The sequence below is a fragment of the Rhagoletis zephyria genome, unplaced genomic scaffold (genome assembly GCF_001687245.7).
Source record: "Rhagoletis zephyria isolate East Lansing unplaced genomic scaffold, Rhagoletis_zephyria_1.1 Rzeph_scaffold_07235, whole genome shotgun sequence".
NCBI classification, from domain to species: domain Eukaryota; kingdom Metazoa; phylum Arthropoda; class Insecta; order Diptera; family Tephritidae; genus Rhagoletis; species Rhagoletis zephyria.
Genome location: NW_016164318.1, coordinates 16,150 through 29,751, shown reverse-complemented (window position 1 = coordinate 29,751; position 13,602 = coordinate 16,150). Strand labels below are relative to the sequence as shown.

The 13,602-nt window shown below is 39.0% G+C and overlaps 1 protein-coding gene across 1 annotated transcript; it reads left to right on the top strand.

The window, feature by feature from the left end:
* The first annotated feature begins 6 nt into the window (after positions 1 to 6).
* LOC108374010 (organic cation transporter 1-like) lies at positions 7 to 5,057 on the top strand. Its single transcript, XM_017629959.1, has 4 exons — positions 7 to 53; positions 448 to 560; positions 4,179 to 4,341; positions 4,606 to 5,057. Exons 2-4 carry the CDS (start codon positions 491 to 493, stop codon positions 4,784 to 4,786), a joined length of 414 nt encoding a protein of 137 aa, XP_017485448.1. The 5' UTR covers positions 7 to 53; positions 448 to 490; the 3' UTR covers positions 4,787 to 5,057.
* Positions 5,058 to 13,602: the final 8,545 nt, after the last annotated feature.

Sequence of the window (13,602 nt, the reverse complement as noted above, 5' to 3'; positions counted from 1 at the left end):
CAAGAACTAACCAACTACACGCTGGATGAGTGGCGACGTCTTACACTGCCAACGTAAGTAATTTTTTTAATGCTATTAAGGTAAGAGCAAATGAACATACCGATGAAAAAAAGTTAAAACAACAAGAAATAACTTGAACAAGAAATTATTTGAACTAAGACATTTTCATTTCGAAGGAAAAATTTAAGTTGCTCATCGCATCAGAATTATTTGAGGAAGAACAAGGCGTATTAGCTTTCCAACAATTGGCAGCTGTTCGTTGTTTACTTTGTTGTTCGCGTTTATAGTGTTTTTAATAAGTCGTTCCCAGGATAGGAATTAAAATTTAAACTCAATCCTTTTATTTGTATTTGCATTTCCGGTAACAATTACACCCACACATCTATATAATTTCATGAACATACACGCAAATGTATGTGTGTATAAATTGCTATGGTGTTTACACAGGCAGAAGGATAATCGCGGTACCAGCACACACAGTAGCTGTGAAATGTATAATGCAAATTTTACGGAAATCATCGATTGGCAGCATTGGAATAAAACCAAGTCAAATGTAACAGGTGAGTAATACCTGCAAGCTTAATTTACATTCATACGTATGTACATTTATGCTACGTATATAAAGCTTAGTTAGTCCGGACGTAACTTAGCGTAAGAAATCCTTAAAGATTGCTCAATAATAGTTTGCTTTTGTATTTCATTTTCCAGCTGATTGACAGTTCGTCGTCTACAATGCCACATCATTTATTTTTATAAATACAAAACGAACATCTGGCAAGCCCGATTCTCCCACCGCTCTCAATTTCCGTAAGGTCGCAATTTAAGAATCTAAAGTCTACATGTTCTTACGGTTCCTTACGGTAAATTAAGTTTTGAATCGCCGCCAAACGGTTTGACCAAAATATGACTTTAAACTAAGTTGAGCTAAGTAAATTATATGAAAAACAGTGGTAGCGGTTAGTCAAAACTTAACTTTTCGAATGAAACGTACGGACCTGTAGATTTTTATACCCAAGCGATTCTTGCCAGATTTTCGTTTTTGAAGTTTTTAAAAGTAAATGTGCGCAAAAATTTTTCGCATGTTTTGGTTTTGATGCGGCATTATTAAGCAGTTGATAAAGAGAATACAAAAACAAAATATTTTCGCATCTGGCTTAAGTTGGCGTGTTGAGTAATTTGGCTATTTCTTACGGTAAGTGAAGTTAAAGCTACACTAACTGAGCGTTTATTCTATGAAATTCACTTGCTTCTAGCAACAGACATACATATGTATGTATATATTTATAGTATATAGCAAATATAACAGACTACATTTGGATTCCAAACCCCTTTAGGAATGTTTCATGTAGTTCACAAAACGAGCAGATATAGATAACTCAATCGTCTCAGTGTTATTAAATTAAAAGTAAAAATAATACCATTTAAGTACAAGTTACAGACCATATTTAATTATCCTGGTAACGCGTCTTCAAATGGGACAAGATTTGTTTAAGAGCATTTTTTCTTCCGCTTGAACCGCTTAAGCGAATTTAATGGAGTTCAATAAAGAACACCAAGTGATCATAATTCGAAATGCCTAGTGAAGCCAAGTCCTTTTCCACCTGGTCTTTCCATTGTATGTGAAGCTTTCCTCTTCCTCTGATTTCACCAGCGAATACCACGTTCAATACTTTCAAGGCTGGATGGACGGAAACGTGTCGATAACAGAAAATATTTAGTTTTGGCTCCATTCACCTCCAAAGCCCTGCAATTTCCTTCCATATCCAACTTGGAAAAGGCAGAACAAACGGTGAGATTGCTGAGGTTGATATACATAATAATATTATTTAGCATAAAATTAAAGAAGCTGGATGATAGGAAGCCGTCCAATAAATTGGCATTGAACGTCTCGGACAGGTTCTTCCAAAGATTGACGGATCTGATGGTGTTCCTCAAGGAGGGGTGACATAAGGCCCATGCCTATGGCTTGTTGTAACACTGCTAGAGAAATAAAGAAATAAATAAAATGCAGCTTGTCGCTTGTGTCGTGCTTTACGAACGAAGGAAGTGCCGCAGAGTTCGATAAGCCACAGAACGTTATCGGATGTTTGTCGTTTAAAATAAATTGTCCGACGTTGGAACCAAAAATCCCTTCCAAGCGCTTATGGTTCTTTCCCCGGAACGTGTACTCAAATCTGCGATATGTTGAATAATCTTGATTTGATACAGATTTCGGCGAGATGCTCGATCAAAGGTGTGACCGACAGTACTCGCCGAATAATTTTTTCTCCCAGGATAAATCCAGCGCCGAATGTGCGCTCCTTAATATAGCAGCTGTAGAGACATCGTAAGGTCATATGCTTTTTTCGCCTAAGTAGAAGAGAAATAACTCGATTCTGTCTGCGTATACTAGTAGCTGATAGTAACATACGAATGTCATGATGCCAGCTATGCTGGAAGAGAAAGAAAGAAAATAATTTCACTTTCTTGAAACGCCTGCAATTGGAAAGATATTTCTCTGGTTTCGGTTTCCAACTGGGTAAATTCATATCCATATAGTTACATATAGAAGTATGTGTATGGTTTTGAGAGTCATTCACACGTTGGCAATCTAACAGTCTAACAATTTCAGCAAATTGATTTATAGTGCGCGAGAAAAGCAAGAAATTTTTCAATTTCCATATTGCAAAAAGAAAAAGCGTTTGACTTCTGGCGATGTGCGAAAATAGCCAACCATAAAATATTCACCAGTAGAGCGGACAACTAGCTGGAAGGCTAGCTGAAAAAAAAACCAACTAAACTACAACATGTTTCTGAATTTATGGCATAGATTTGAGGAAAAGAAATGAGTGAGAAGATAGCTCTTTTGTGCGAACATGGCTAATATCCCATTTGAAATGAAAAGTTGTCGGTTAGTTAAAGGTTTTTTTAAGAAAAGTCTTTAAAATGCTGAAATTACAAAATTTTCAAGGAACTGGTGTCGCGCCTTATTTTACAATTTTGTAGAAAAATGCCCTATCTCAGAGTTCGGTTCAAAAATGCCCATCTCAGCACATTTTCAATGTAATTTCGTTTGAGATAGAGCGTTTTTGAACCAAATTCTGAGAAAGGGCGTTTTTAAATCAAATTCTGAAGTAGGGCGTTCTTGAAAAGTTTTCTTAAATAGAGCATTTTCGGACTGACTGCCGAAATAGGTCGATCTTCCCCTCAGCCATCTATATACAAGTGTGAAGATTTCAGAAATTCAACGGTTATTGTTTGTTGTCGTACTTAATTTATTCTTCCCAGTTTTGTTGGGCATATTAATGACTTGCGTACGGAGAATGTCTAGCGCTAGGAAAAATGTATGAAAAGTACTCCAAGAGTTCAAAATTTTTAGTTCTCAAATTATTATTATTTTGCAATATTCAGAGTTACAACTCATGGCAATAGCCTTGGTTCACAAATAATAAATATAATATTTCTGCGAGGATTTGCTAAAATCTAAAAAAACTGAGCCACACCATATCGTAAAAGCGAATCAACAAACCGAGTGCAGAAGTGCAGTAGCAAAATAAATCAATGAGCAGGAAAGACAACTTGGCATTGTAACGGTGGAGAGAAGCATTTTAAAGCCCCCTTACATCACTTGCAGAATAAAGAAACGAGAAAGCCTGAGTGTGACGATGTAAAGTAACTTTTCCATTTGCTTGGGCATAACTTTTTACAACTTTGCACTTTAATGCGTTTCACTTACAACAGCGATGCGATTTCCTTTCACTTCCACATCCAATTCTACGTTCGCTTCAACTCCCTTCGACAAAACTTTTCTTCGGTTTTCTAATTCATTTAATTTCATTTTGGCTTCAGTTTAGTTTGGTTTGGTTAAGTTTAGTTTTGTGACGCAGTGTCTTGGATCGAATTGGTTTGCCTTAATTTTGCTGTAATCTGAGAAATGCAACTAACAAACAGTCAAAGATGCTCGCATACAGCTAAACCTAGAGATATACATAGCTACCCAGGCGCTTGGCGCATACCGTGGAGACAACTAGTCTAACGCCTCTGACTGCATGCCGTCATCCTTCACCATATTCATCTCACTACTTCACCCACATTTACCACTTCTCCTTCCACTCGCATTCACATACATTTGCTGGTGATTGTTGGCTTCTGCTACACCATTTATGCATCCTTCCCATACTTCCTTATATATTTTTCAGCTTGCCAGAATGGCTGGAGTTATGATCGAACGTGGTACGATGACACCATCCCGAGCAAGGAGAACTGGGTTTGCTCCAGAAGTTTGTATGTAACGAACGCATTTGTTGTGGGACGCGTGGCAGAAGGTGTCGGATCATTTGTGCTGGGACAAATGGGTGACGTGTAAGTACAGTAACGCATGCAGCATTGCTAACACTGCTCATGTGGCACCGCCAATGACAGCGGATGACCGGTTAGTTGATGGCTCCAACTGGATTTAACTGAAATAAAAAGTCGAGCGCATCAGCCAGCGAGTAATTGAAAATGGGTTTTCCGCTGATGTAGCTCAGCTAAACTGCAGCCTCAACTACTTAAGTTTTCTATTTTCTTTACAATGTTGACTATTATTTTCACTGCTTCTATGTTTTTTCCATTACTTTGCTTTAGTTATGGACGTCGCTTTGTTTACTACATCAGCATTGCGTTCTGTGCGCTGGGACGGTCATTCTCCATATTAACAACCAACTTATATTGGGTGTTCCTATTCTGCACGGGATTAACTGGATTCGCGGTGAATAGTTTGTTTCAATCGCCACAGATTATTGGCATGGAAATATCAAGAGAGTAAGTGGAATGCTGTATAAAACAATTATCACCAAGCAAACTTTATTGAACTCATAATGAAAATGCTAATGGAGTGTAAACATACATACATGCATACTAGGGCTGATGATTTCACCCAAGGCTTCGGCACGGGCGGAATATATGCATATGTATGTACATTTACATAATTGGAGAAAGAGATCGTATATTACTTAACATGTTTTTCCTTATTATAGCTTGAAAATATATACATATATATGTTTTATCCAACGAGTGGTGAAGATCTTATAGTTTTAAACAGGTAGCAACCCTACTCAGAAAAATAATACATTATTACACATCTAGAGTATAAGTCTTTTCATTTGACAGTGCCGGTGCAGAACTGACGCCTACGCTTACTAGGATTGAATATAGTAATTTTCTTAATACGGGGCAACCCTATTAAAAAATTATATATTAGTGATTTTCTAGAGACCAACGTACGGCGCGGATCTTATAGTTTTTTAGACAGGTGGCAACTCTATTAAAATTGTAAATAAGAATGGTCACTCTACTATTGGTACAGAGGATATTAGAGAAAATCTTGTCAAAATCCATTCAGTAGTTATCGAGATTACCGCGTACGAAACATCTCGACTTTCCTTTATACTATGTATAGATGACTACGTGGGAATGTTACCCATATACAGGGAACGGATTTTTAGGACCTAAAAACCTATAAAAAAGGCAAAATAAAATAACGAAATAGGCTGGAAAAGGCAAAATAAAATAGTGAAAAGGCAGGAAAAGGCACTAGGTGTTGCAAAAAAGGCAAAACAAAATAGCGAAAAAAGCAGGAAAAGGCACTAAAAAAAGACAGAAAATACGAAGAACAATCAAAAAATACATTTATATTAGAAATGTTTATATTACAAGTAAAAAGAGAAAAACTATGAACTAATTTCATTATATGAAAAATTTGTACTTTGAATCTTTGACTATTTTATCCTTTCGAGTTTCTAACTCATAAAACTTTAATCTGTATAGTTCTAGTAACATTGAACCACAAGATGCATTTTGAAGTTTTCTGGCAGCATTTTCATTCGATTTTCGCGAAGAAAAGCCTTGCAAGTACTAAATGTGTGCTCGACGTAAGTTGATACAAGCGGCGCCCAATTTAAACATGGAACGTTTGAAACGTCCATATTATCAGGAATAAGGGCGTTTTCCTCGCCCTTTACAATTTTATCCACACCCCTTATTGTCTCCAAGCCTAAGTTAGCTGAGAAAACGGCTTTGAATTTTTCCAACACCAATTTGGCAATAGGTCCCTGCGCTTCTATAAGCCGCTTCTCAATGTTATCCAAAATATTTAATACCTCACCAACTGGAGTTCCTACAATTACATACAATAAGTGTATGTGTATGTAGGACTTCGCCCAGCCAATTGAATAAATTCCAGCTTTAAATTCCCGCGTGGGGATTTCACAAGTTTATTTAGTATTTTGCTTCGTTAAAATAAACAGTCACAGGCGCTTATTGGCGTAGTTATAATAGCTTGCGTTAAATTACATTGATTTTAATGCGTCACGTTTCACTTAATTTACGTTGTACAGAAATACGATCTACTGCGTTTGGCGGCGGCAATCTACTTTAATTTCAGAGCCGTTAGCTCAAATCAACCATCGCCTTTATTCTATCTCTCTTTATTATTGTTGCTTTTCCACAATAAGTTTTCACTGAAAACGGCCTCGAGCTCATAAAAATTGTTGAATATAAGTTTATGATGTTAATTTACTGTATTATGTTGTGGCCATTCTTTTGTTATAATTGTTTAGTAGTTGTTTATTGAAATTTTGAATGTTATTTATTTAAAATCATTTTTGTTGAAGTTTTATTAAATTATTTTATTAGGTTAATTGCTATTAGGTTATTTGCTTTTATTTATATACCTTCGGGTATTTATTTGAAACTATTTCAGTAAAATTTTTATTACATTTCTATTTTGTTTTAAGTTGTATTATGTTATTTAATTTATATATATGTCTTTTTATTATATCAGAATTCGGATTTATTTGGTTATTTAAAATTTTGCTTCAATTAATCCAATTTAGTTTTAACTACTTTATTTTCCCTTCTATTTATTTAGTTTAGCTTACTTTGTTTTAATTGCTTAAATATAATCATATCTAACTTTACTTCATGTTTCTTAGTACAACAAGAAACGTAGTTCAACCAATATGTATGTATATATGTATGCTTATTTCAGGTTTGGGTTTTTTTGCCTTTGTTTATAAAAATCAACTAAATTCACATTTTATTTCTTTGGATACATATGAATTGAAGTACTCAATGCTTTGTGTTGCTACGAATTAGACATAAGTATATTAAAACCTATCGCTCCAATTTGAAAAAAAATAAAGTTGTAATTCCGGGTGTTATTAGATACCTTATTACCGATTCAGTGGTAAATCCTAACGTCTAACTTCAAATCCCAGACATGCAATCATCTGTTAGGTAGGTATGCTGGTACTCTGTATGCGCAAAATGACTTTTTAAATGAATTTTAGTACTACTATTACTTTGAAATTCAAAAATAAGGATCACTGGAAATGCCAGCTAGGTTAGACTGTAATGCCTTGAAAATGCACGCGCGCAAATGGGCAATGAAGTTGTATGTATATCAGCAAACCTTCCAACACATTAAAGAGATTATTACTGGGAATGAGATAAGAAAACGTCTTAGGCACTAATAGCTTATTCAAGTGTTTCGCTCAAACTAATAACAAGTTAAAATATGCATCTAGCCTATTAGGCTCTCCTTTTTTTCTCTAATTATAATTTATTTGTACCGGCCCGAGGGACTCACCCTTTGTTGCAGCAGGTCTTGGTGGGCCTGCTGTTGTTGTGGTCGCTGGTGTTGCGCAGCGCTATAGTGACCGCGCTGGTTGTTGTTGTTGCTGGTGTTGTTGCTGATGTTGCGCGCTTTTGTTGTTGCTGGTGTTCCGTGCTGTTGTGGGTGTTGCGCGCTATGGTAGCCGTGCTGGTTGTTGTTGTTGTGACGCGGGCTGTAGTAGCCGCACTGGTTGTTATGTTGCTGGTGTTGCGCGCTATTTTTGATGGTGTTGCGCGTGCTATGGTAGCCGCGCTGGTTGTTGTTGTTGTTGCGCGCTGCTGTTGTTGGTGTTGCGCGCTGGTTGTTGGTTTTGTTGCGCGCTGTTGAATTTTCAAATAAGGATGTGGCGCAGCAAAAAAAATATATATATATAGACATATATACATAAATATAAGCTCGAAACTAAGTAGTTGTGACAAGAACTATCCACCTAAAATGAAAACTACTACCGTTTCATTTTATAAAATTTTTGTTTATAGGAAAATGCATAAGTAAAACAGTTTGCGTACGGCGGTTCATTTATTTGTACAATGATTTTGGGTTATCGTGTCCAACCACGCGACCCGAACCAAGGAAACTTCAACATATACGTCTAGTCAGAGGATTACACTTTAATCAAAAAAAAGATTGCGGTTTGAAATATGCACTCCTTGTGTAAATTTGGAGGTGGATTTTGGCGTGAAAATACTGCTGATGGCCTAACATAAATTTAATTTTTTTTTCTTTGCGAAAATAATCCTTATACAAATAACCGAACATTTCCCCCGCACAACAGGAAATCCTTCAAAACCTTTTTTTTTTTCTTAGAATAAAATCTTAGGTCATTCCGAGTATTTTTGCATAGAACACAGTCGAATTTTACCAAAAAACGCCCATTTTAAACCGAATTAATTAATAACTTTAAACACACATAACTTAAAAAAAACTACAAGGCTCCAGCAGCTAGAACTATATATTTGCAATCAGTACAACTGTCCTCCTGTTCTCTAGCTACTTTAATGTAGAACTCTGGGGATACGAAACTAAATTGCAGCCTAATAAACTATTGCTCGGAAATTGAAATTTTTGTTTTAAATTTAAGTTAGTTCTTTTGCTACACGCGTATGTTAAAGCTTCCCTAGATTCGGGCAGCGCGTCTGCACCCAGCACCACAAAATCATTGCACTACCATCCAAACTGTCCCCCGACTATGAGTTTGACCGCTTCTGAGCGTTCAGAATATATGAGTCCGAAAGGAGCACCAATGAGACTAATATAAGTCTTCACTGTTTGCTGGGTTAATTAGTCAACCGCGGTCGTTATGTGCGTTTGCCTGCTCCGAGTTACTCCATCCCAATCGTGCTCTCATGGGGCAGAAGTAGAGTAAGCAAGGAGACTCCCACGGAACACCACGAGCAGTTCACTAACCCCCTTATATGTAGTTATGAATATTAAGGAACACTTACCTTGGTTGCGCTGCTGCTGATGCTGCCGATATTGTCGATTCAGCTCATTTCCCGTTGCTACAGGAATTGTGGCTTTTGCTGACTCCCCAGGAGCTGCTCCTGATGTTGTATTTTTCACTGGATTTAAGGCCGCTGCCGCCAAATCTTAAATCTGGTCTTACAATATATTGCAATTTCACTTTAAAGAGTAGTTATAGGTTTCTATATTTCCACACAAAATCTCTGTTTAACTCTATAGAACTTGAAAGTCTTTTTATTAATTATTCTTTTAATCAAAAATTTTTATAGGACTAGCATAAAAGNAAAATTTTTATAGGACTAGCATAAAAATTCCGACTGCGCTAATGAGAACCATGCTGCCTTTAAGTCACCGTTCCGAATTGTTTGGCTGTAAAACGAAAATGTAAATGGTTGACTGCAGAGTTGCCAGCGGGTTTTTATATCTTTGCACTGCGGGAATATTCCATTTGGAAGAATAAAAAAATAGAGCTTTCGTACGAGCTTGTTTGGCTTGTTTCACAGGCCGTATGTCAAAATATGGATAAGGTTGCCGCCCGAAAGTTTTCGTGCAAAGGGAAACGTAGCTGTCAAACTACCAAGACACCGCAGTAGATGCCAGAATACCACCCTGATATATATTGCTCTACATTTTCACATTTGTGTCAAGATATAACTCAATCCTGTGAGGACGCAGCTACAGGTAGCTGTCACAAACTATCACCAGCCTCTGCGTTTATCAACCGAGAAAAGTAGGCGAACAGACCTGCAGGAACTAGTGACAATCAGCGACACTGTCCGCAAGGAACACAGCTATCGCAAAATGGCAGACCTTCCATTCAGTTTTGATGTTGCCTTACGCTCTGGGAAAATTATTAGCTGGTGAAATTTATGGCACGCTACCGGGTGCGCTATACGCCGAAGGATAAAGTATTTATATTTTGTGCGGCGAACAGTAACCCATAACAAACCTGCTTCACTTCACGACTCGTCACAGAAGCGAACAGGAAAAAGGGTTAACTGTCTTCGCAAGGCGTCCGCAAGAGAGTTAGGTGGTAAAATCACAAGAACGTGGGGCACGACTCACCCCTGAGATATAGAGTCTCAAAAAAAGTGTTTAGCCGGGCAAAAAAAAATAACATCCCGTAGTTACGTCAGGTGGCAGTTAGGGTTCGTCCGACTCAGTATTGGGAGACTAGTAAGTTTAGTTTTATGATACTGGACCACTGAAGGTAACGCCGGTACTACTTTCCGCGTCAGTATTCGCCTGTAATGCTGGGTGGATCAGATCTGTATAGTCAGCCTCCGGAACTATAAGTCTACTGATTTAGTTAATACTGAGTCGGGTTCCTGTAATTCTTGTATTCATAAAACAATGAGTTTAATGTTTTAAAAGGTTCAATCTGGGGTTTCAGTAAGTCAGGGTGGTTTTTGTAATTCTGGTAGTGAAGAAAAAATAAAAGTTATACCAGAGTTTGCCTGGCGTATTCGACCCGGACACTCACTCCCGGCTGCGTAACTAAGTGCGGGTTGAATTAGCGTTATTTCCGAAATGCTTGAGTCAGAATTATACCGAGAAAACTCTGGGAAAAAATTCAAGTCCGGTGTTGCGGTGGTTCTCTATTGTTTTAGGCCAGAGAAGCCTACCCCCAAAGTGTCGAACTTAGTCGGTCTTAACACCCTGTCCCCCACTAGTTCAACACCGCTAAGAAGAACACAGGGCAGGCTGTCCTGAAAAGGACACTTGGCCGGGAGTTTATAGCCGTGCAGCGGCTGGGAAAAACGTATATATATTTATTTTGTTTCCTATACATTATGGCTTTGCGGCCCAAGAGGCATTTTCTTAAAGGAGAACTTGTCACAACTCCGAAAGGCATTTTGAAAAGGAGAGTCAAAACTCCTAAAATACGATCCTAATGGGAGGGCGGATTGTCAGGCAGTTCACGATTCCCGGTGGGAGTTGTATCGTTGCAATAGAAGCGACCATCTTGCCAGCCTGCCGCTCAAGTCTTTTTATGTCATTAGCCACTTGAGACTTGAATGGTCAGTAATTATTCGAAAAGGCAATCCTTCAATATATGGTCAGAAACGCTTGACGCTAACTATTGCGGCGAGGCATTCCAACTCGGTGACCGTATAATTCCGCTGAGCATTATTAAGCTTCTCCCCTTCCTCAACGAGCTGGAATAACACGCCTCCTGCCCCTATTTTGTATGCATCACATTGAATTACGAATTCTTTAGTAAAATCTGGTTGTGCCAGGACAGGCGTGAACCGAGTGCAACTTTAAGCTTTCCAAATGCTTCAACTGCCTCAGGAGTTAATTTAAATGGACCAGGTGACTTTCGCAGGCAATCTGTCATGGGACCCGCCAAATCTGCAAAGTTGGTAATAAATGACCTGTACCAATTTGCCATTCCTATAAACCTGCGAACCTGACGAGGAGGCTTGGGATTCGGAAAATCCTTTATGGCTTATATTTTGCCTGGGTCTACCTTCAAACAGCCATTCCCTATCAATTACCCGAGATACCGAGTTTCCTTCTGGCAGAACTTGCTCTTCTTTACGTTGATAGTGAGTCCCGCATCCCGTAATCATTTCGCCACTTTNCCACCAGCCGTGTAAACAAACGCGCGCAAAGAATTATATTTGAAATTGTTTTCTCTTTAGGAAATCTTCGCATCCGTTTCCAAGAATGGAAACGTTTGCTCCGGAATTTAATAAACCCACTACGAATCTATCGTGTATTTTAATCTTTGTTAGCGGTCGGTCGTCTGGCGTTATAAGAACTTTAGTGCTTTGCAAAAATTTACGCATATTTACTCGGGNTACAATGGCTTTCCTGGAACCGCAAATGCCGTCTTCTCCTTAGACGATTCCGTTAATTTGATTTGGAAGAAAGCATCCTTCAAATCAATACCACTTATAAAGTATGTATCCTTTAACCTGCTCAACGGCCCATTAATATGGGGCAACGGATACGAGTCTTTCTTGGTGACCGCGTTCACCGTCCTGGAATCTATGCACAGCCTGACTTTGCCTGGTTTCCGGACTAGTACCTCAATCACTCCCATCTTAAGTAGCCTTTCAATTTCGCTATAGGCTTCCGCCTGCCTGGGTGGTGAAAGAGGAAAATGCTTGCTTTTAATCGGCACTGCATCACCCGTGTCTATATGGTGAGTCACTAAACTGGTTTGACCTAGTCCTAGCTTTTCGAACGAGGGAAACTCCTGAACAACTTCTTGCAATGCTATCTTCTGATCTGGTGTGAGCTGATGGAAGTTTGGCTCATCCTCATTTGGAAAATCTAAACAAGAAACGGTTGGAAATACATCGGGAGCTAACGCAAATGCCTTCCAGAAATCAACTCCCAGGTATGCTTCTTGGATTAATGACGGTACAAGATAAAAGCGAATAGCCCTCGTAATGTTTTTAAAAGTGACCGGTAAACATATCGAGCCGAGTATTTTCTGCTGATTTCCACCAGCCGTGTAAACAAACGCGCGCAAAGAATTATATTTGAAATTGTTTTCTCTTTAGGAAATCTTCGCATCCGTTTCCAAGAATGGAAACGTTTGCTCCGGAATTTAATAAACCCACTACGAATCTATCGTGTATTTTAATCTTTGTTAGCGGTCGGTCGTCTGGCGTTATAAGAACTTTAGTGCTTTGCAAAAATTTACGCATATTTACTCGGGTAGAATATCTTTTCCTACACTGTAGAATATTTTCTGAAACTACAAGTTTTGGTTCTTCTTCGAAAATATTCGCCCTTATCCGTTCATAATCCTTTTCTCTTTGCTCTAAACTAACTGGGAATTGAGTCTGGCATGCGACATCCCTACGCGAAGGCCTAAGAATTCGAACCTGCAGAGGATTGGCTGTAGAAGAAACCATACACTCGTAATCAGAACAATCGGAACTATCTGGAAAAGTTATGATGACCCTTGGCGAAACTCTCGAGGGACTGGTACTACTCTCCGAACTACTGACATCTCCATGCAAACGAACGGTTCTGGCTGAGGTTGACTTACTTTTTGGTTTAGTGCAGGTGGCTGCTGCTCCTGTACTCCCTGCTTCGGGGCTAGGGTGCCGAACGAGAATCCCCGATTGCCTTCTCGCTCGGGTTCCGGTTTCCCTGTCGTCGATGATCTCGGCGGCACCTTGGAGTGACCACCCCCTTCTGTCCACACTTGAAGCAGAACACGTTCCGAATCGCTTCCTCGCAATAGATGTAAGAGTGTCCCATCTTGTCACAGTTCCAGCACTGTATTCCTGAGTAGTCCGGTTTCCTAGTCCTCTGGAAATTCAGCGCTTCCACTTGTGGATCCACTTCTCCATCCATGCCTCCTGTCCATTCATCCGGTGCAATAGCCATGGTTTCGTTGACATGCCGTCCTCAATAGTTCGGTACCAAGCTCCTGGTTTCCTTCAGGATCTGTTCGCCTTTCCTAGCAACGTCACGTAGGTCATGTAGGGTCTGCGCACCAGCATTGAAAAGCATCAACTTCAGGCTGCTGTTAA